General features: G+C 36.8%; 1 protein-coding gene across 2 annotated transcripts in view; it reads right to left on the bottom strand.

Annotated features, from left to right (window-relative positions):
- The window catches only part of LOC106871298 (E3 ubiquitin-protein ligase UBR3), a 39,844-nt gene extending 18,745 nt beyond the window's left edge, over nt 1–21,099 (bottom strand). For both annotated transcript variants that reach the window (XR_008264835.1, XM_052970344.1), the window contains exons 1-19: nt 20,428–21,099; nt 17,466–17,679; nt 15,852–15,988; nt 14,480–14,626; nt 13,127–13,216; nt 12,640–12,773; nt 11,326–11,554; nt 10,244–10,423; nt 9,527–9,660; nt 8,152–8,250; nt 6,385–6,540; nt 6,060–6,188; nt 5,047–5,099; nt 4,198–4,337; nt 3,239–3,387; nt 2,633–2,702; nt 2,205–2,301; nt 674–821; nt 291–383 (exon numbers count right to left, since the gene is read on the bottom strand). Coding sequence is in view for 1 of the 2 variants with exons in the window: in XM_052970344.1 (XP_052826304.1) it covers nt 291–383; nt 674–821; nt 2,205–2,301; nt 2,633–2,702; nt 3,239–3,387; nt 4,198–4,337; nt 5,047–5,099; nt 6,060–6,188; nt 6,385–6,540; nt 8,152–8,250; nt 9,527–9,660; nt 10,244–10,423; nt 11,326–11,554; nt 12,640–12,773; nt 13,127–13,216; nt 14,480–14,626; nt 15,852–15,988; nt 17,466–17,679; nt 20,428–20,644 (2,616 nt within the window). In the remaining variant the exon portion in view is untranslated. The remainder of the gene's footprint in view (nt 1–290; nt 384–673; nt 822–2,204; nt 2,302–2,632; nt 2,703–3,238; nt 3,388–4,197; nt 4,338–5,046; nt 5,100–6,059; nt 6,189–6,384; nt 6,541–8,151; nt 8,251–9,526; nt 9,661–10,243; nt 10,424–11,325; nt 11,555–12,639; nt 12,774–13,126; nt 13,217–14,479; nt 14,627–15,851; nt 15,989–17,465; nt 17,680–20,427) is intronic.
- Between the last annotated feature and the right edge of the window lie 1,128 nt (nt 21,100–22,227).

Below are 22,227 nucleotides of genomic sequence, written 5' to 3'. Positions count from 1 at the left end.
GATGGTGATGATGATGATGGTGATGGTGATGATGATGGTGATGATGGTGATGGTGATGATGATGATGATGATGATGATGATGATGGTGATGATGATGGTGATGATGATGGTGATGATGGTGATGGTGATGGTGATGGTGACGATGACGATGACGATGACGATGACGATGACGATGACGATGACGATGACGATGACGATGATGATGTATGACTTTAAAAATATTGAGTCTATTAAAATAGCAAACTGAAGAAGAAGAGAAATAAATGACCAAATCAAATGTGAGGACAAACCTGAATTTCAGTAGCAGGAAATCTGGTGCCCAGTTCCAAGAGGAAGACACAAAAGTAGAGAATAGTCTCAGAGATATGGGTCTCCTTCATAGCCTGCAAACAGACAGACGTTTAGCAGAGTTTTAAATGCAGCAAATAAGAAAGAGAACAAACATACCCATGTTACACCCCAGTTACACAGCATATATGAGCAACAACGGTGGAAATTCCAGTTATTTTGAAAACTGTAAAACAGACGGAAGTTTACAGAGAACAACAAAATACATAATGTCTTTTGAAATGGTTAAAATTTGCTCTGTGTATAATTATACCATATGTTACATATATTACAACAATTCGTTATAGGCATATTATATAACATTAGTGGACATAAAGTGAATTACCTTGTACAAAACAGAGAAGATAAAACCATGCAGTGTTCTGCAATGTAACATTCTTCTGAGACCATCATAAGCTGGCAGAATCTTACCAGGAATCTTTATCGGTGGCCATGGGGGGCTTTTACCTGTGTATTTCCCAGTTTGCTTAAGACTGGGGAAAAACAAAAGAGAAAATTCTATTGAAAAAAGCACAACTTCAATAAATTAAATAAAAATCGTAACATTTATAGGTGTATACAGTAGAGAAGATAGAAAATAAGGTGGAATCTGTTAATTACCACCAACGGACTGTGCAGTTCAATTATCTCAAATGTCATACTGATGAGGCAATCATCAATAACAGATCAGTCAACTCTAACAATAAAAAGAAAATGGTGTGTATGTACATATGCACACACACACACATACACACACACACACACATTTATTATAATCAAGACTTCAGAGCTAATTTTTAAAATTCATCAGCAAATACAAAGACAGAAATATAGAACGAAATAAGCAGAGCTGTGGTTGTGTGGTGAGAAGCATGGTTCTGGGTTCATATGGTGTGGCAGCAAGGTAGATGTCTTCAATTATAGCCTTGTGAGTAGATTTGGCAGATGGAAACTGAAAGAAGCCCATCATAATGTGTGAGTGTGTGTGTGTGTTTGTCCCCCAACCACCACTGGGTAACCGGTGTCGGTATATTTACGCCCCCATAACTTAGTGGTTTGGCAAAAGAGATAGATAGAATAAACTACCAGGCTTCGAAAAAAAAGTAAGTACTGGGGTCCACTAAAGGGCAGTGACCCAGATTCGCTGAAGACTAATGACTGGGATGAAAGACAAAACAATAAATGATTAAAGTAAATTGATGGCTCTGAACTGTAACCAAGGGGAGATAAATGAGGAAGACTTGAATTCCTGTGCAGTTTAATAACTCATCATTTTATTGTCATATTTCATCAGGAAAATTGAGTTGGATCTTCATTTAATCCCGGTTAATGAAGCTTGTTCTTGTACTAAGTTGGTCAATTCGCAGAAACATGACATATCCTGACGATGATACAAGTGTCTGCTGTATCTCTTCTACAGCAGACTCTTTCTGTCCCTCCATCATAGTTTAACTTCTAATCACCTGGCAGAAAGTCACCAGTTTAAGGGGTTTTTTTTGTCTTGGTGACTTTACCAGGGCTGATGCCACGTAAAAAGCATCCAGTATACTCTGTAATATGGCTGGCGTTAGGAGGGCATTCAGTTGTAAAGACCATGCTGATGCAGACCATCCAACCATGCCAGCATGGAAAACGGATGTTAACTGATGATGGTGATGCATAAATGCACATATTTATACCTTAAACTGATTTTTGATTTAATTTGCCCATAAAATTCACACACATATATGTCCATAAATATACATAGAAATGTGACACCTGATGATAATTAGAAAATAAAGCATTTAAAAGGAAGTGTACAACAGACAAGAGAATCTTAGTATTCCTGAAGAAGTAACAAAGGAATTATGTCAAAGACTATCAGAACATTTCCTTACTAGGCATGGTACCGGTCCATGGCAGATTGAATGTCTCTTTTGTAGACAGCTCGAGTTGACACTTGGATAGGGTCAAATTCTTGATCCCAGAGAAAACCTGCAGAAAGAGAAACATCACAGTTTTATAACACCTTCACCAAGATGATCTCAGTTATTTTCACAAGCAGCATAGTGTATTTAGGACTATAATGTACAATGTGTTCTTATGAAATACAGTAGAGTGTGATTTGAGGGAGATTCAGCTTTTACTTCTAGCAAGTTGAAAACGATGTAGAGGTTCCCTCACTGACACAATTCATTACATCCCATCAGACAACCATGATGAATAAAATTACATTTTCCACAGTAAGGTTTGAACTTCTGACCACCCAGTCGTACATTACAGAAGATGAAATATACACCAGCACCCAAGAAAACACCCTCCGTACCTTTTGGCACATAGGTTCCTTGCTGTAAACCTCCTCCAGATTCAAGAACTGGTGCTTTGTAATCTGCCACCTACAACAGAATATAGACTACAATATTACAACTGGAAACATTTTAGAGTGGATTAAGGAACAGATTTAAGAGCAAATCTTTGTAAATGATGGCATATTAGATACACTTTTGCCTCGCTAAAAATGTCTTTGAAAAAAAAAACGAAAAAAAAAATCACCCTGGGTCCTATATGTGAAGTTTTATTAACCCTTTAGCATTTAAACTGGTCATATCCAGCCCAAAAATTCTCCATGTTTTATATTCAAACTGGTCTAATCTGGCCTTTCATACCTACCCTACAATGTCATTCTGAAAAATAAATAATCACATCAAGATCTTGAAGCTTTGAGATAATGCCGGATTCATTGAAATTAAGGAGAATAAATAAACGTCAGATTTCAAAGAATAATCTGAACGAAGGGTTCGATATTCGATATTTTAATACCCTGGAAACCTTTTGTAGCTGGAAATGTGCTGGGATGTGTTCAATAGACTGTGTGTGTCTTCTTTTATGCCATCAAATATGGTAAATGGACATAGGGAAAAAAATGACTTACTGTTTTCAAGGTAGACTCAAAGTAATATTTCTCATGAACAGCTAATCCTGACTTCTCAGGCATTGAATCCATCAATTGGCTGTGTGTGCGGTCATTCACACAAAGTAAAGCCACCATCTCAACACGGACTAACTCCTTCTCACTGAGACCTTTTGATGAAACACAAACATTTACAAACAGCTTTGACAATTAACAGAAAAAGAAATTAATATTTATAGCATTTGTTTAGATTAATACACACACTCACACATGTATATGCCTACTCCCATCATCATTATCATTTAACATCCGTTTTCCATGCTGGCATGGGTTGGACAGTTAGACAGGAGCTGCACCAGGTTCCATAGTTTGTTTGACAAGGTTTCTCTGGCCAGACGCCCTTCCTAACACCAGCCACTTTACAGAGTGTACTGGGTGCTTTCTATGTGGCACTGGCACAGGTGCTTTTGACGTGGTGCCATCTCTTTCTGTATGATTGATTGATGGTCAGCTCCAAAAATATATATTTGCAAAAACAGTTTTTGAGAATATGCAAAGCTATTTATTTTACATCACAAATTCAGGCAAGGTTATTTGTGGAAGACCAGCAGTCGCCCATGCATACCAGCAGTCTCCCCTCTCCTGGCTTACCAACGCTGCCCAAGGAAAAGACAAAGGATGATACAGCTTGGCACCAGTGACATCAAAACTCATTTCTCGAGCTGAGTGAACTGGAGCAACGTGAAATAAAGTGTCTTGCTCAAGGACACAACACACAGCCCGCTCTGGGAATCAAACACTTCATACCACTGAGCCATGCGCCTTCACTACAATACACACACACAAATATACACTAAGTTTCCACATAGCTTCTACCAACCAATTTTCTCTGACAAAATGTCGGTTGATGTGAGGCTATTGGGAACAGAACCTGTATTTAAAAAAGATGATGGGTTTGAGTGAATAAAGTTTAAACTTACCCAGATAGGTGCGTACGGACTGCAACATAGCTAGGAAAGATAAGGCACTCTCCACTAATGCCAGTTCTTGTTCGGATTCCAATACACAACCAATTTTGATTGGTTTAGGGCATAACAAGAGCCAGTTTGTAAGATGAAAGCTGAAAATGACAAACAGATTAAACATGACGCTAGATTCAAAAGTAGCCATACCTAAAGATGTTATCTAGACATCTAAAAGCTTAAGCAATTTCTTTTTATCTTTATACAAAATGAATAGAATGATTAAAAAAAATAAAGCATCTGCAACTAATCACTCATCAATTTTTGATAATTATTTTACCTACACTTTCCAATAGCCTTGATGTGGATTTAAAAATGTCAATATTTTCAGACTGAACATTGTTGGAATACATCATTTATGACTGAGTACCCATCTTAATATTAATCAGTCAACTGTGAAGGAGGAATGAAACCAGTTATCAGCCAGACAGACTGAGGTAATAAGCACTAAATAAGTCTCATCATCCTCATCATTATCCATCCACTTCTTCCATGCTTCTATTGATCAGACAGAATTTGTTGAAGCAGATTTTCTATGGCTGGATGCCCTTCCTGTTGCCAACTCTTGTCTGCTTCCAAACAAAGTAATATTTCTCTGTGGCCAGACATGTTCTCAAGGAATATTGGAAAGACTAAGCAGTTCTCTCTACTTTGGTTCCATTCGTTCCTACTTTGTTCAGAAACACAATAAAATAGTTAGATCAGCCTGTCCACAACAAAACTGTCGCAAAGTATCTAACAAGGTACAAACATTATTAATTAAATCAAAAAGAGTGGAATTTGAAAACAGATTTTTAACTGGCTTACCTCTCAATAACAATTCTCACAAACTCGTTAGGTGGGAGATGGGCTGCACATACCTGAAGTGGCAAAAAATAATAATAATTGAAATAACACAACCTGAGTGATTTGGCAATTAGCAGAATACATTTTTTGCATCTATTTTAAGTGAACAGTGTTGGTCTGCTTTTGTGAAAGTTGGACCAAAACAGAACAATTACTTATTAAAAAAAGCTGGATGCTATGGTAATAACTTGGAGAAAATGTTCACCTCCTTATTTATCCAAGCAGCTGAGGGAAATTGGAGAATGTGCCTCAGTCAAATGTTTCGTAAAGTTTGAATACTTGTCTATATAAGTCAGTAGTTTAGTACCTCATACTACTTGTACAACCAACTATACAATAATAGAGTTACCATCATCATCATCATCATTTAATGTCTATTTTCCATGCTGGCATGGGTTGGACGGCTTGACAGGAGCTGGCAAGGCTGGAGAGCTGTGCCAGGCACCAGTTGTCTGTTTTGACATGGTCTCTATGGCTGGATGCCCTTCCTAACACCAACCTCTTTATAGAGGGGCACTGGGTGCTTTTTAAGTGGCACCAGCACAGGAGCTTTTTAAACAGTACCAGCATGGATGCTTTTTTATGTTAGAAAATTAAAAACATTAGTGCAAGTATTGAATTTCTATTCTGCAAGATTATAAATTCAAACCATGCACTTATGTTGATGGCGATATACGGGTAAGATACGAGATATCAACTATGACTTATTCGTCTGACAAACACTGGCACCAGCCCTGCTTCAATCGGCAGGTGGACCGACACCCAGCTGTCAAAATACAGCTCAGTATTTATATTGCATTTGTTTAGGTAAAATATATTTTAAAAGAGTTAGAGAAAAGTAGATTATATATTCAACACAGGTAGGGAAAATTTGCAAAATTCAAGAGGTAAGAAATAAAGGTAGAGCACAATGATTATTGAAGGAATTCAAAAATTTAGAATGAGAAAGAAACAGCAATGTCATCAACACTCACCTGTATCAGGTAAAGATCAGCATCTAACATAGAATAGCAGAAATGGCACTGGACATATGTCATCGCCTGTCCTTTGATCTGCAGACCGTTTCTTAGCCATAAATTAGCATTGATTTCAGCAATTCCAGCCTAGAAATAAAAATATGAGTGTTATACAAGAATGCACACACAACAGGTGTGTGTGTGTGTGTGTGTGTGTGCGCGTACCCTTTCGATGCATTTTTGTAGTGTTGATGGTGATGATAATGGTCAACCGAGTGTGATAGGAAAGTGCTGGGGGTCAGCAATCTTTGGACAAACTTTATTAAACTGGCATTACTCCTACCTGAATACGCAGTGGAAACATCAACAAGTTCTTCAGCTTCGAATAGAAAGGTAACATTTGTGTGATAGGTACAGCTTGATGTTGGACAGCATAAGCCAAGAACACAGCTAGATAACGATGAAGAGGCAAGTGGAAAGCCAGCTGCAGGTAACTTGTCTGAAGAAAATAAAAATAACATTTCTTCAATGTTCTTATTAATCTCCCATCAAAATATTCAATAAATTTGTTTTAAATGTTCAATTTTCACAGTAATTTATTAAAATATACTTCAGGTAATATGTTATTTCATTCCAAAGCAAAGGAAAATGACATTCACTAAATTTTTGCCATTTTAAACAATTTTCTCTAAGTACACCCTCAACAACACTTAACATCCATTTTCCATGCTGGTATGGGTTGGATGGCTCAATAGGAATTGGAAAATCCAGTTCCAGAGTCTGTTGTGGTATGGTTTCTACAGCTGGACGCCCTTCCTAACACCAATCACTTCACAGAGTGTGCTGGGTGCTTTTTATGTGACACCATCACCAGTTCTAATTTACATCAAAGACTTCACAAAAACAAATTGTTAGGTCATTTGTTATTTTCTGGGGGAATTGGCTCACAAGTTCTTCGAAATAGTTTTTAATGTTCATTAAAGTTAGAATTCTACAAAAATCAATCTGAAATTAATTGCATTCGTATTACAGATAGAATAACTTACTTCAGTAAAGTTACATTCACAAATATTATGGACAATACTTAACAACACAAGTTCCGGTATGACTTCAAAGACAAACTTTCCATAACTACAGCCTGTTATTAAATAAACAATACAATTGACAATTACTTTGAGCTTTAATTAAGTCAAACATTTTTGAAAGAATCATCTTAGTACCCCACTCCATTTTCATAACCAGAGGCAGATGAACATTTGCTATTATCTGTTTGGTCCTTTTTGAAATGAGGAAAACTGAAGAAGTATCGTTAATATTCAACTTGATCAGTTGGAGTTAATGGTTGCAAGAAAATTTGCAAATAAAAGAATTTCCAGACGAACGCTCTTGAAGGAATGAAGAACTGAAAGACCTCTTAATAGTAAATGTTTGAGGCGAGAGACATGCTGAAGGTTTAGTTAAGATGAGAGACAGATGAATTGAGTAAGCTTAGATAGATTGGGATAGAGTTTATGTGTTGCAAAGAACAGAAAATGACTGTTGTAAGCAGCAGGTAAGACAAAGACAAGACAGGGCCCAACAGGGGACAAGGAAGTCCAGACTAGCAATGAGTAAAAGGTTGCCATTGAGTTGAATGACTTTCTCTTCAAACACACACACTGTACATATATATATTCTTTTATATATTTTAGCCCTAAGGTCATGGCCATGCTGGGGCACCATATATATATAAGAACAAGGAAGTTTAGACTATCATTGTGTAAAAGGTTGCCATTGTGTTGAATGGGTTTCTCTTCAAACACACATACACATTATGCACATATAAATATATATACACATATATATACACATACCTATATGCAAGGAAAGAGAGCAACCCCAAATATGTGAAAAGTAGATGTGTTCAATGTGTAAGCCACAGTTGAAATAAAAGACACAAACAGAGTGAGATGAACACAAACAAATCAAAACAACACAAAATGCATTTTAAAAATAAGAGTTCAGAAAAGGGGACATAAAAAGGGGACAACAGAGCATCTCACAAATAATGTCAATTCTACAGAAATACATTTAATTAACTGAGAAAAGATAAAACAATTAAGAGCCTCACCTTGTCGCCTTTATTTGCATCAAAATTAATCGACTCAAACCAATCTTCAAGAGTTTCCAGACAAGCAGCGACTATTGCTTTTGTACAATGGGCAGTTTTCTATAACGAGACAAAGTTTATGGTGTAATTAATTGTTAATTGTAAAGTTTATTGTTCACGATAACAGAGCTGTAATGTATTGTTACAAATTCTTGTACAAAAGTAAAAATTATTGAAACAAAAAAAAAAATAATACTCTTGGTGAATTCATGAGTAAAACAGAGAAAAATAAGACGAAATGATAAAACAAGGACGTTTACAAGACTATTTGGTATTTAACAATTAATAGAATAAATAGGAAACAATATGTAAAAGATAAATCCATAATGGCAAAGCCAAAGATTTATGTTAGAATTTTGACATTTTTGAATTAGGTTTATATATCTCAGCAAGAGGTTGAAAACGAAATTGTTTTTAGAAAAAAAAGCAGAAACATGACTTGCAACCAATAGGATGAAGGAAGGCATGTAGAATTTAGTATCCAACCAAATATACCATGGATATGAATTATGAATGCCCAATGCAAGAGATGCAAATTTAATATTCTTTCCTCCCTGCCCAAAACAGAATCCCTTCTTTCTATTTCACAGACATACATGATCTTTTAGGTCATCATTTGTTTCTGGTTTCTATGAATATAGCTAGAACTAATGAGGAATTATTTACATTATTTACGTTATTTACATTTGATGGATATTTGTCCTCATCTTGTTTGTTGTTAACACAATGTTTCGGCTGATATACCCTCCAGCCTTCATCAGGTGTCTTGGGGAAATTTCGAACCTGGGTTCTCATTCCTAAGGTATTTTTCAATGTTATTATATGCCCGTGGGCATATTGTGTAGTGGTTAAGAGTGCAGGCTACTAACCCCAAGATTCCGAGTTCAATTCCAGGCAGTGACTTGAATAATAATAACATCAAAAAATACCTTAGGAATGGGAACCCAGGTTCGAAATTCCCCCAAGACACATGATGAAGGCTGGAGGGTATATCAGCTGAAATGTTGTGTTAAAAACAAACAAGATGAGGACAAATATCCGTCAAATGTAAATAATGTAGCTAAAAATATTGCATCATGCTTTGCTGGAGACAGAACTTGCTAGCCAAATTGCAAGGTGAAAACAAAACAAACAAAAAAATCAAAAGTTATGATTTTAAGAGAATGAAAAAATAATATTAAAAAGTTTTCTTCTTCCTGATATTACACCTGGCCGTGTGACTAAGAAGTTTGCTTCCTAACAGAAATCAATTAACAAGAAGTGTTATAAATTTCATTTAGAGAAACAAACGTTTAACAGAAAATGCAACAAAGTGAAGCCAAACTGAAATACTTACACTGTCCTTACAATGAGAGATCAAATACGACATTGGAGATGCCGAGATTTCAAGTTCAGCAGAAAATGCAGCATAATACGTATCTGGCTCAAATTCAACATGCTGAGTAAGTTCTCGTTCATTTAAATTACAACCTAGGAGGAAAAAAAATTAGAAAGCAAAATAACAGATTTGGAATGGTAACTCCTTATTTGTTAGTATCAAAGAAGTAATTTGATACAACTCCAAGAATGTCTCTTAAAAGTTCCACTATGAATCAGTTGATATCAAAAATGTATTTTTAATACAATCGATAAAAATCATTACTTTGTATATGCCACTGTAACTTTTATACTGGAGTGGTTGGCATTAGAAAAGGCATCCAGCTGTAGAAATCATGCCAAATCAGACTGGAACCTGGTGCAAGTTCATCAGCTCCAGTCAAACCACCTAACCCATGCCAGCATGGAGAGCAGATGTTAAATGATGATGAGGATGATGATGATGAGATAAAGAATGTTCTAATTAAAAGAAAGAAAAAACTTATGCACACATCACTCACTGGATACGTATAGAAGATATCCGATTAGCTTTAGTCTCATTTTTGTAAGTCAATCAATAGATTAATTAGAAACCACTTCTATTTTCATTAAACAAGATCTCTCCCCAACACTCTATTGGTAAAAAATACTAACACACACACACACACAAATCGCATAACACAAGAAAAGTGTTTACCTTGGAAATAAACAAGCAAGCAAAGCCATGTGTTAACCAAGTTGACATTTTCCATAAATTGCAAGGCAATGGTATGATGAGACAACAAGTTGATCAAATCACTAACAATCGGCCAATAACAATGATCTTTCATGGCTTTAGAATCACAGTCGACAACATTATGGTAGTTGTTGAAATTGTCTGAAAGATGAAAGAAAACTTTATAATTTTAGTAAACAGGGGTAAAAAAGAAAAAAGATACAAGCAGAACAATCAATTTACATTGATTGCAGTGTTTGAACAGTACTTTATTGACAATTGAAAGACGAAAGGTAAAGTGCAGTTTGATGGGATAGAAACTTTGAATGTAAAGAGCCATAACTAAATGAAGCCAAGAATTTTGTCCAAATGCATGAATGTGCAAAAGAATGGAAACAGTTTTATGTAAAATAATAATTGTCAGACAAAAACAAGTACACTAGTATGGCTGTGTGGTGAACAAGTTGGCTTAGCAACGTGGTTTCAGGTTCAATCTAACAACACAACATCTTGAACAAGGGGTTTCTAATACAACCTTAGGTTGAGCAATATCTTCTGAGTGAAAAACTGTATTTGTGTCTTTAACTGACGCAGATCAACGAGGTTGTATAAAAGAGCAGCAAACTGGAAAGCTGGTGACATTCTCTTCCTCTTTTTGCAACCAGTGAAGGCAGGAGTTCAATTCCCAGCAGTACAGTTATGTCTCTGAGTAAGACATTTTATTTCACATTGCTCCAATCAACGCTGCTGCCAAAAATGAGTAGTACCTGTAATTCAAAAGGGGCCAGCCTTGTCACATTCTGTGTCACGTTGAATCTCCCTGAGAACTATGTTAAGGGTACATGTGTTTGTGGAGTACTCAGCCACTTGCACGTTAATTTCACGAGCAGGCTGTTTCACTGATCAGATCAACAAGAAACACTCTCCATTGTAACTGATGCTGTGCCAGTGGTTTTTACTACCAAACAATCAGGGAATCAGAGACTGGTCCATTAACAATCATACGTAATGGCACCATTGTTCATAAATTACAAAATGAAATGAAATAATAAAACAGAACTTACTCTGTAATGTACTCTGCATGAAAACCGATTCCACCATGTGGCGTAGACTGAAGACAAGGATGTAGAGCAGGTTGTAGTCCTTGCACATGGTCCTTGCTAACGTTTCGTTGCTGAACAACTGAACACTGATGTGGACCACACGATGTGCCACTGCATAGTGGTCTTTAGACTTGACCACAACCAATGAGACCCGACTGTAGTGTTGGACAAAAGCCTTTGTAAATGCTTGCTGTTAATGAGAGTAAAACAAGGAAAAAACATTGATAAACAGTCAGAGCACCGGAAACCCTCAGAAGAAAATACTCGCAACCCTTATCAGTTGGCTGTGTGGTAAGAAGTTTGCTTCCCAACCACATGGTTCTGGGTTCAGTCCTACTGCTGACAACTTGGGCAAGTGTCTTCTACCATAGTCCAGGGCTGATCAAAGCTTTGTGAGTTGATTTGGGAGACAGAAATTGAAAGGTGTGTTTGTGTGTGTGTGTGTGTTGCTGTCTCCTTGTTTTGACATCACATGACAGCTGTAAATGAGTGCCACTGTCATACATGCAGTTTCCCCTATTTCCACAATTCTGCATGAACATGTTTGGGCATGGAGGGGAAATATTACTTTGCTAAAAAACAAGCGAGGGTTGGCAACAGAAAGGGCACCCAAATATAGAAAATCTGCCTTAAACATGGCCTGCTTGAAGATGGTACTCAGTGGGACGCAACAATGGCGGAAGCAGCTACAATATGCTCGGTGAGGAGTGTTCGTAAATATGCTAAATCACTGGTTACCAGTAATGATGATTCCATCAGTGCTCAATTCATGCTGTGTATCCCCAGCATACAACTGGTATTACTGTTTGTCACGGTTTACATAAGACAAGTCACGGAAATCAATCAACTACTAAACAGACGCTTTCCCTGCCAAATCTCTCTCAAATGACATCTTAAAAGAGCAAAGATATTTGGACAGGAAAAAAAAAACTGGGTTGGTTGAAACTGGAGTAGTTGCAGGTGTGGCTGTGTGGTAAAAAGCTTGCTTCTCAACCACATAGTTCTGGGTTCAGTCCCATTGCATGGCACCTTTCACAGGAATCTTCTACCATAACTTTGGGCTGACCAAAGCCATACAAGTGGATCTGATAGACAGAAACTGAAAGAAGCCCATTCTCAGGCCGACCAAAGCCTTGAGTGGATTTGGGAGATGGAAACTGAAAGAAGCCCATTGTATATATATATATGTGTGTTTATCCGCCTACCATCACTTGACAATTGATGTCGGTGTGTTTGGAACATTTTACTGATGGGGAAGAATTTTCAAAAGCTTACCTTGTAATGGTCATCTGGCAGAAGACTTAGTAATAATGTAACAATCTTCTGTGGTAATTCCAACTTGACCATCCAAAAGACTAATTCATCCAAGATTGTGGTGTGCACTAGTTTCTGGTCTAAATAGATTTTGTCTGTAGAGAATATAAAGATAGGTTCATGAAGGTCATCGAATAAACAGAGAGAGGCAGAAAATGTCTTTAAAACGAATTCCAAATTTGGAAGAATTTTCTTTATTGTTGTTCTCATGCCAGTAAAATAAATAATGTCATAAATGGATGGTTCCACTGATGAGGAACTAAATCTATTGAAGAAATGAAAGAATTCTTTGAAGAGTGTCAAGAAATTTCAAACCACAAAATAAATTTAGAAAAAGAAGTAAAAAAAAAAGTCAAGTTTAAATTAATCTTTGAGTTCTGAATATGTTTTAAATTTAATCTTTTAGTGATTCCGTAGTAGAGAAGTAATGAAAAGAAAGATTCCTTACTGCTAAAGATATCAAATGATGGAGGATAAGTCATCTCTTTCACGGCCTGTAAATAATTTTTCTGGCTTTCTGAGTGGTAACAACCTTCACCTGAAATTGAAACCATTTCAAATTATATTCATACAGAAGTCAAAGAAGAAAAGGGTTTTAAAGGGAAAAAACATGCACACACATCTAAACCACACAAACAGATATAACAGTCACCTAAGAGAATTCCAAAATGCAATTTCCAAGAAAGCAAACACTGTAACACAACAACAGCTGTATGAGGTTGCTGTTGTTGTTTGGCTGTGTTTGAATAATTCCGATTAATCAAAGACATTATAGCTGTAATCATTTCAACTTTTTCTATGTCATGGAATACGCTATCTAATGTATTCTTTTTTTACTTGATAAGGTCTAATTTAAGGAAGATTTGTCTTCTATTTCTAGCAGGTCTAATGACTGCATGGAGGCTTCTTATGTTTTAATTTCTGAGATTAATTCTTAAAACAATCTTTTCTTCTAGAAGTATTAATTGCTAAAAGAGTGATACGAATTACTATAAGCACTGATTTGGGAGAGAAAAGAGGGACCGGCCCACTGATAGGGCTCAACCCATTTACCCATTGCTTACTAAATTACTAAATAACCGATTCTAGTATACATTCTCTGGCAGTCACTCCAAACTGCAACTTCATATGTAAATCTAGTTTCTTATATTTTCTATCTCAACTCAGCTATTTTTATATTTGGCCAGCTCCATATCAAACCATCCAACCCATGCCAGCATGGAAAACAGATGTTAAATGATGATGATGATGATGAAGAGAATTGATTTATTAGTTTCAAATTTTGGCACAAGGCCAACAACTACATAAAGATATTTCACAACTGCCCCTGCCACATCCCCTCCCCAAACTTTCGATCATACTGTAACATCTCTTATCCTTCACTCGCCCCAGGATGCTGGGTGTGCCTCGGCAAGTGGTTGTAACAAACATGCAGATTAAAAGTAAAAAAAAATGATAATAATGATTTGGAGCAGAATGCCTGGTAGAGCTCCTACAGAAAGTTTGTCTCTTAGGGACAGCAACAATTATCAGGAGGGTTCTAAGCACTTGAAAGACTGTTGAAAACTTGTGGATACCTAAGGCTACAAGTAGTGACCTGCTACCCACATAAATACTATCAGGAATAAAACCGAACCTGAGCCAAACCAAAATAATAATAGCAATTATGAATTGGGTGGTTAGTGGCAGAGAATGTGCCAGTAATTGTGGAAATGTTATGAATTATAATAATGTTGGTGTTGACAATGATAATGGTGGTGGTGGTGATGATATTGGTGAATGTTAAAGTGATGTGACTTACTCTGAGTGAATTTCTCATAGATTACAGAATCAGTAAGAGTTTTGCCCATCTGCTTCATCATGACTGCACCCATCTCACAAAGACTGTGCAGGAAGGTTAAATAAGAGTCTGCATCCTGCATTGCTATCTGACTGATATCGGCAGCCTCTGAGAAGCGGAATCAAAATAAAATGAAGAAAAATAATTAGTAATATAAACAAGAAAGAAAAACATATGATTATGAAACCCAAAATACTGGAAAATGGCAGCAGATCTATCAAGCCTGGCGGATTAAGATGTTTAAGCCTGAGACTATGAAGCTGTGCGATAAGCTCTGTATTTTGAGTAGAACAGAACAAGTTTTTATCCCTAATGACTAATATAATCAACTTCTAAAAGGCTTAAGGAAATGCACAAGAAAATAGCAATTACATCTCAAACTAATATACCAAGCCTCGGATCTAGCAGAAAGAATTTTAATAAAGTTAATTCAGAATAGGGTAAATCTGAGACAGACACAGTTTGTGGGGCATGACCATCACTGTGTTATCTGGTCAGTAATAAGGAAAGTGGGTGTAGATGAAGGACTTGTGAAAGGGTTACAAACAATTTGCATGAGTGCTGATACAAATTTAATAGAGATGCTAGGTATCCAGCAAGGCTGTGTGATCAGCCCCTCTTTTCTTTATTATCCTTTCATTGTTACTAAGTGTTATATTGCTCTAGAAAAGAAAATGAATTCGAATCTTATCCTCGTTACCAAAATAACCCCATTATTGGCTGGCATTCAAGTTGATAATTCGGTTTAAAACATAACAGAGTTATTTTGGTGACGAGGATGAGATTCGAACTCATTTTGTTTTCTAGAATGTATTTATGTCACTTTGGACTACTCTCCAACGACATCCAGACTCACACAAACACATATGTATAACTATACCAAAAATGGAAAGCACAATATACATATGCAACCACACCAAAATTTGAATCATCGAAACACAGATCGGTTCTGCAACAACCCATTCAGGAGGGTAATAATTCCAATAAAAAAGTTGATACAGGATAAATGTGGCTCTTTAGTCTTGCTACAGACCACTTCAAATACATCCTGATCATTGGAAAAGATGCACAAATTTGGCCAGATAATAAGATAGCAAGGTGTGGTGAGATACTATGAGATCTGTCCAACTCTTCTGCCAGCCTGGGAAAACTCATGGGAAACTACGAGGATGATGGTATTCCTGGTTAAGCTGCAATCAATTGAAGGCATGGAGAAAATTATCCCTCATCATTATAAGAAATATGACAAACATATTCAAACACCAAACAATGATACTGCTAATTCTTAACTAAAACATCAAATTTTGAACAATTAATACCATGTGATACTGACCTACTTTAGCAAATTCTCTTAAATGGTATATCAGGCGGATAAAGAGTCGTGGCATGACTAGTTCTGGTAGTGCCATCACTTCACGTGGAGGAACCAACTGGTATCGGTTCGGTCCAGGAAGGTGGCGGGAGCAAAACCTGTTTAGAGAAATAAGCAAACTCAATTGTTTCAATGAGATGACAATAAAATTCAATAAATATTTACATAAAACAAAAATAAATCAACTAAAAAGAGAAAAATATTGCCTGTTTTTATGCCAAGACTGTTGAGTGAAGTTTAGCCAAGTAAGATAAAAACAGGGGGTTCTTTTTTACAGAGATATCATCTTAAAGCAAGGCATTTGGACAAGCAAATTAAATTGGTATTATCTCAAAAATATTTAGTTATCTTTCACTGAAAAGGCCAGGGACATAAAAGCCAGAGATAGAATTAACAAAATCGAGCCTAATTTTCAGTTGAATTATGCTGTTATTATTTGTGTTGGCAAAGAAGATATCTGAGAAAATATATTGCAAATAGCTGAATAGAAGCTTTTTGATTGGAAGACTGAAAGTGAAAAAAATTAGAATTTTGTATCATAAGTTATGGGAAGAATAGCAGTAATATTTTATTAATACTACTAGAGTTGAGGACAATAATCAGATTGAAATGTCTCCTAAGACATCCAGGACAAGATGCAGTCTTTGCTGCAGTGTGTTGGTTTGTATATCTTAACGACCGTCAGAGCTAAGCCAGTGGAACACAAGCTCTTTGGTAGGGCTTCCATAATGAACAAGGCTAAGGACAGAGACCAAACTAATATGGACTACCACTTTGCAGGAGTAAAAATGGGTTTGAGGAAGGTCTACAGCCCTACTTAGAAAAAAGCAAAGTTACAAATGCAACAACGACAATTCAAAACCAACAAGATATGAAAGAGGAAGGCTACCCCTCAAGGGTACACCCCCACCAACATACACATATAGAGGGAGTGACCCTGGCAGCCCAGAGCAGAGTGGTAAGAATGTCATCAACGGTCTAGGCTCCATAGAAGACGATGAGCCTAAGTAAGTAAATCTATACTTTTCTACTCTAGGCACAAGGCCCGAAATTTTTGGGGGAGGGGGACAGTTAATTAGATCGACCCTAGTATGCAACTGGCACTTAATTTATCAACACCAAAAGGATGAAAGGCAAAGCTGACCTCAGTGGAATTTGAACTCAGAACGTAAAGAGAGACGAAATATCGCTCAGCATTTCGCCCGGTGTCCTAACGTGTCTGCCAGCTCACCGCCTTCAGTAAGTAAATATGTAGTAAAATATATGGCTAGACCACAAGGTTGTGGGTTCAATGTAAAAACAAAGTATAGAAACACTATCTTGGCTGGCAAAGTGAAAAGTGATAATGTCTAACTACCAGAAAGTCTCTGGCATTGTCCTGCATTTTTTAATTTAAAATCCACAAGGGAGAACTAGACGCTCCTCTCTCTCCAGGTTTGATAAAATTAATGTATTTGGTTCAATTCAATCACTGACATATCATCTCCTGCATTAACTGGCCAAGTGCTTATTTCTAAAAGTCAAATCTAAAAACATTTATTGAGAACAAGAGAAAAATCCTGGAATATTACTCACCCGGCAGGATTCATAACACTGGCATCTCCGCAATCACAAGCTCCTCCAGCCTTGCTGCGGAACATGTTGTAGTCGTGTCCCTCATGATTTCCAGCCTGAAAACACTTGGAGCAGAGTGACATGCATGGTGTTATACCACATGTACGACACCTATAGGCCACAAAATTTGCAGTCCACACAAGGCCACATGTTGTCGCATTGTCATAAATACGCACTGGAAGAAACAAAAATAAGGAGACTTGGAAACAGGCAGGAAATTTGACCTTTTAATGGGGTGGGGGGAATAAATTTATTTATGTTCTTTGAGCCACTTCTTCACTACAGTTTTCATTTCCTTGTCAGACTATCATCTCTTCAGCCCCATGAAAGAGGGTTTGAGAGGCAAACATTATTCCAGTGTCGAGGAAGTGAAAATTGTAGTGAAGAAGTGGCTCAAAGCACAATCGACAGAATTTTACGGGGCAGGGATACATGCTCTCATTCGAAGGTGGAACATTGTTATTGAGAGAAACGGTGACTATGTTGAGAAGTAGGGATGTGATCCACAGAGGACCAGTTTCATTATAATGTATGATACATGTTCCTGTGTTGGTAATTATACCTGTCCTAAACAAAATGTTTAGACCAATGGTTCTCAACCATTTTTAGCTGATGGACACCTTTGGTTCTCTTTTACTTGGGTGGAGCCCCATAGCCGTTTGATGTTTTAAAAATCCAATTATATTTTTATAAGCAAATATTATTAGGAATTGTATAAAAAATATTGCTAAAATATTTTATGCATCGTAGAGATATGACCAATTTATTAAACATAAATTTTAATAAAATCTTCTATGGGCCCCCAAAGGTTATATGGACCCTGGTCAAGACAGAACGGTAGTATATGACCACTCCTTTTGATCCAGTGTAATCTTACATCTCTGAATCTCAGAAACCTGAAATTTCTTCCACTATCTCCTTCTATGGTCTACTTCTGCCCCAGATGTCTTTTATTTGCAGCACAATGCTTCCAGCCTCTATCTAGTCCAGTAGTTCCCAACCCTTTTATCTAAGTTTTCCCACAGACCCCTTTTTAATATGCTTATTCTTATGTGTGCATATATGTATATATGAAGTTTTGAATTTAGTTCATGGATCTCCAGTACTACCTTTAAGGACCACTAGGGGTCCACGGACCCCAGGCTGGGTACCACTGATCTAGTCTCACCCCATTATACATATCAGTGCAAGCATTAGATTCAAAACTCAAATTGCATGTCTGTGACTGTTTAGTATAACTATTAATAATCAAAACTATTTCACTCTATTTACAGCAACTAAATCCACATGCTTACAGCCAGCTGTTTTTCTAGAAAAGTGAGGAAACTGGGGTAACAGGAAATCAACGTCAACTGGTTCCATTTATTCTCTACTTTGGCCGACTTAAATCGCGTGTTACATCAAATCTCAAAGGTTTCGAAGACAGAATTAACCAAAATTGAACCAAAAGGAATCAAATGAAACAAAAAAATTATTTTTGACACAAGTTACTTTTATATTGCAGTTAACTCAAGGTCAACACCGATTGAGCAAACCTATTATCAAAGGGGTTCTCACCACGACCATCCCATTTGTTTTTCCAATATTGTGTATATCGGACTGCATTATGCAATGTGTACTAAGATGTTATTCGAGAGATTTAGCTGCTATTTCTAGCAAGCTGAGTAAATGCGAAGGGGCCTTTTTCATTTAGTTTCTAAGAATGATGGAGATGCATCAAGTAGACAATATTTCCTCGAATTCTACTTTTTTACAATCACATTAAGATTTAGTTTCATTGGGAAACTGGCAGAGATTGAAACCGCACATCAGAGAGACAATAATTCTGTATTACATACACGTTTGAGGACGAGATTTTTTAAATGTCATTTTAGGATGGTACAGACGGCCGAAATATTACGGTATTTAGTTTCGAGTGAAAATTCCTTTGAGGTCAACTTTGTACACGTCCGAAGTGGATAAGTTAACTAACAACATTATATTGAAGACAATTCTTTCTCCTAGTGTACAAAATGTGATTTTGTACTTTATAAAAAATTCCAATTCACCTAAAACTATAATTCCAAGAAACCGTTTTCAGCATTAACATCGGCAGAAGCAATTACTTATAACTATGTTTGGTAAAGAGAGAAGTACGTGTTAACCACATCCGAAGAAATTTGACAACATAACCCCAAGTACATGGAACAGTATTGCAACTTGTCGCAGCCCGACGGCAGCTTCTTTCTTTTTCGGTTTTAGTAAAACAGAGTTGAGTGAATTAAACGGTGGTTTTAAACAGCCATACTCATAGTTTTTCACGATTAAAAGTCTTATAAACTTATACAATGCTTGCGCGTATACACACACACACACACCAAAGCTAGATACGAATGCCTATAACCTAGCATATTTATAGATCCAGTTTATACAACTAGACAAACACGTACACACTAAAGCAAATGGGGGAAAAATCTTTCTGTTGACTGATACTTTTTTAAAATAAAAAAAAAAGACAAACAACGTATTTATACAGGATTGTGTGTCGTGTCGTGTTATATTCCATCCAAGCTCACACAGATTATATAAATGGAAAAGGAGAAAAAGAGTCTGTGACATATAATAACAATTACATGTATAAATGTTTGTATGCGTGTAGGAGTCAATGAATATTTGTCCGTGTTCGTGAATGTGTCTGTTACCTCTAAGTACGTCAGTCGAATTACATTTGCGTATTACATTAAATACAAGGCTTCAGGATGGAACCATTCACAGCAGTCTGTTCATAGATGAACACGAAATTAATAGACAAATCTACAATGCACACTGTCAATTATAAAATACTAACAAATTAGATTAAATAAACAGAATAAAACATGGATTAATTGGGAATAGATAAGGGGTGGTTTCGGGGTGTCGGGGCCGAAAGGATTTGTTTACGAACCAAGGTTTGCATAATCGTCGAACTTTTTCCCACCAGCAATCAGGAAACGATACCATTCAAGATTTTCATAGTCATCAATTGCCTTTTCCGGATTGAACACTGTGTTCAATAACTCGTTTAACAATTTATCCTCGGCGAATGCCGTCTTAAAGTGGGCAGCTATGGCAGATTTCCCTTTTTTCATCAGAGATGCCAGCTCTGGGCTGACGCCTGCCATCTTGGCTTCTAAGGGAAATAACTCTCCAGAGGGCACTGCTAACCACCAGGTTTTAAAGAATCTTCCTCCTCTGTGTTCTTCAGTCAAGGGACAAAACGCTTCTGGAACTGATTTCTAGTAGTTATGGCTTACAATTTAGTTTTTCTTTGTCGGGCAGCTTACTGTTAAAAGACAAAATAAATCTCTATATTTCCGCAATAATTTGAGGTAAAGCGTAATGTGTCAATTGCATCTGTAGATGATTCACATTGGCAGATCGTGGTTTTCATATTTATCACAACTTCTATGGATTTTCTTTTGCGATGTCTGAAATTAAATTCTGTAATAAAAAGCTATTACACCGTATATTACTTAGTATGTGGGTAATGCTTCCATCTATCCAGCTACTCTTGGATGCAGAGGAATTCTTCTTCTTTTTTTTAAACTCGAAACTGAGGTGTCGGCCTTTTTTAGTATCCCTAGTTGACTCTTAAAGTATTGGCTCGTGAAACCAGAAATGGAAAGCTATGCCAAACAAACATTCAGTGTTTTCGCACAAACGTGTGTGTGTGAGAGTTAAGTAACCTATTCCTTTGAAGTGATCATTTAACATACATTTACAAAAGATATTGCAAGATGTCTCGAAGTACTTTTTAAGTATGAGACGGAAACAATTTATTTTGAAGAAATAACGGCTTAAAAAGAACTCAATATTTGGAAGACGGTATAACACAGCAATTTGAGCAAGAAGAGAGGAATAAAGTGATCGGTTTATTGATTCAAGTTAATGATACAATATTGAAAACGATTAGGTTGTCTTCACAGAGAAGGCATATTTTCAGTTCTAGTAGAAAACATTTTCCACCAGGGCTGTTTAGGGGGGGGGGGGAACCTCATTTGATTGTTACTGGAAATCATGTTTTATTTTGTTCATGTGTTTGTGTGTGCATATGTATGTGCTCATAATCTTCATCTGTAATGTCTATGCTCCATACGAGAATGGGCTGGATGGTCCAACAGGATCAAATATGACAGGATTGCATTGTGCTCCAATGTCTACTTTTAGCATGGTTTTTATAACTGGATGCCCTTCCTAACACCAAATACTTCACAGTGTGGACTGGTGATTTTTTCGTGCCACCTGCACTATTGAAATTGCGATACAGCCTACAGAACTATGAGCCCTGGAGGGGTGGGACAATCAGCTTCATCTTTATGGACAAGAGATTGAACTAAGAGAAAGGATGCAACGCATGTTCTTGTAGAAGATCACCTCTTGTAGGGGGAAAGGGAGAGGAAGAGAAAATAAAGAGTACAAGCCGCAAGAGATAGATAATGGTGAAGATATGACTAGGTGGTGCTACAAGGTGAGTTGAAGCATCAGTTTGCAAGGATGTATGGGAATATTAATGAATGCATGAGACAAAAACCATTTGAAAAGAAGGTTGAAAAACCTAACAAAGTCGAAGAATTTATGAGCTGAAAATTTGTTTACAGTTTCATTTTTAATGGCATCCTATTGGTTCTTCACATGATATAAAGAAAAAGATCTTTTCTCTCATATTTGAGATGATACATGGAATCTCTTGCTGGACCTTTTTTTT

The sequence above is a fragment of the Octopus bimaculoides genome, chromosome 9 (genome assembly GCF_001194135.2).
Source record: "Octopus bimaculoides isolate UCB-OBI-ISO-001 chromosome 9, ASM119413v2, whole genome shotgun sequence".
NCBI classification, from domain to species: Eukaryota; Metazoa; Mollusca; class Cephalopoda; order Octopoda; family Octopodidae; genus Octopus; species Octopus bimaculoides.
This window is presented reverse-complemented; position numbering and strand designations above follow the sequence as displayed.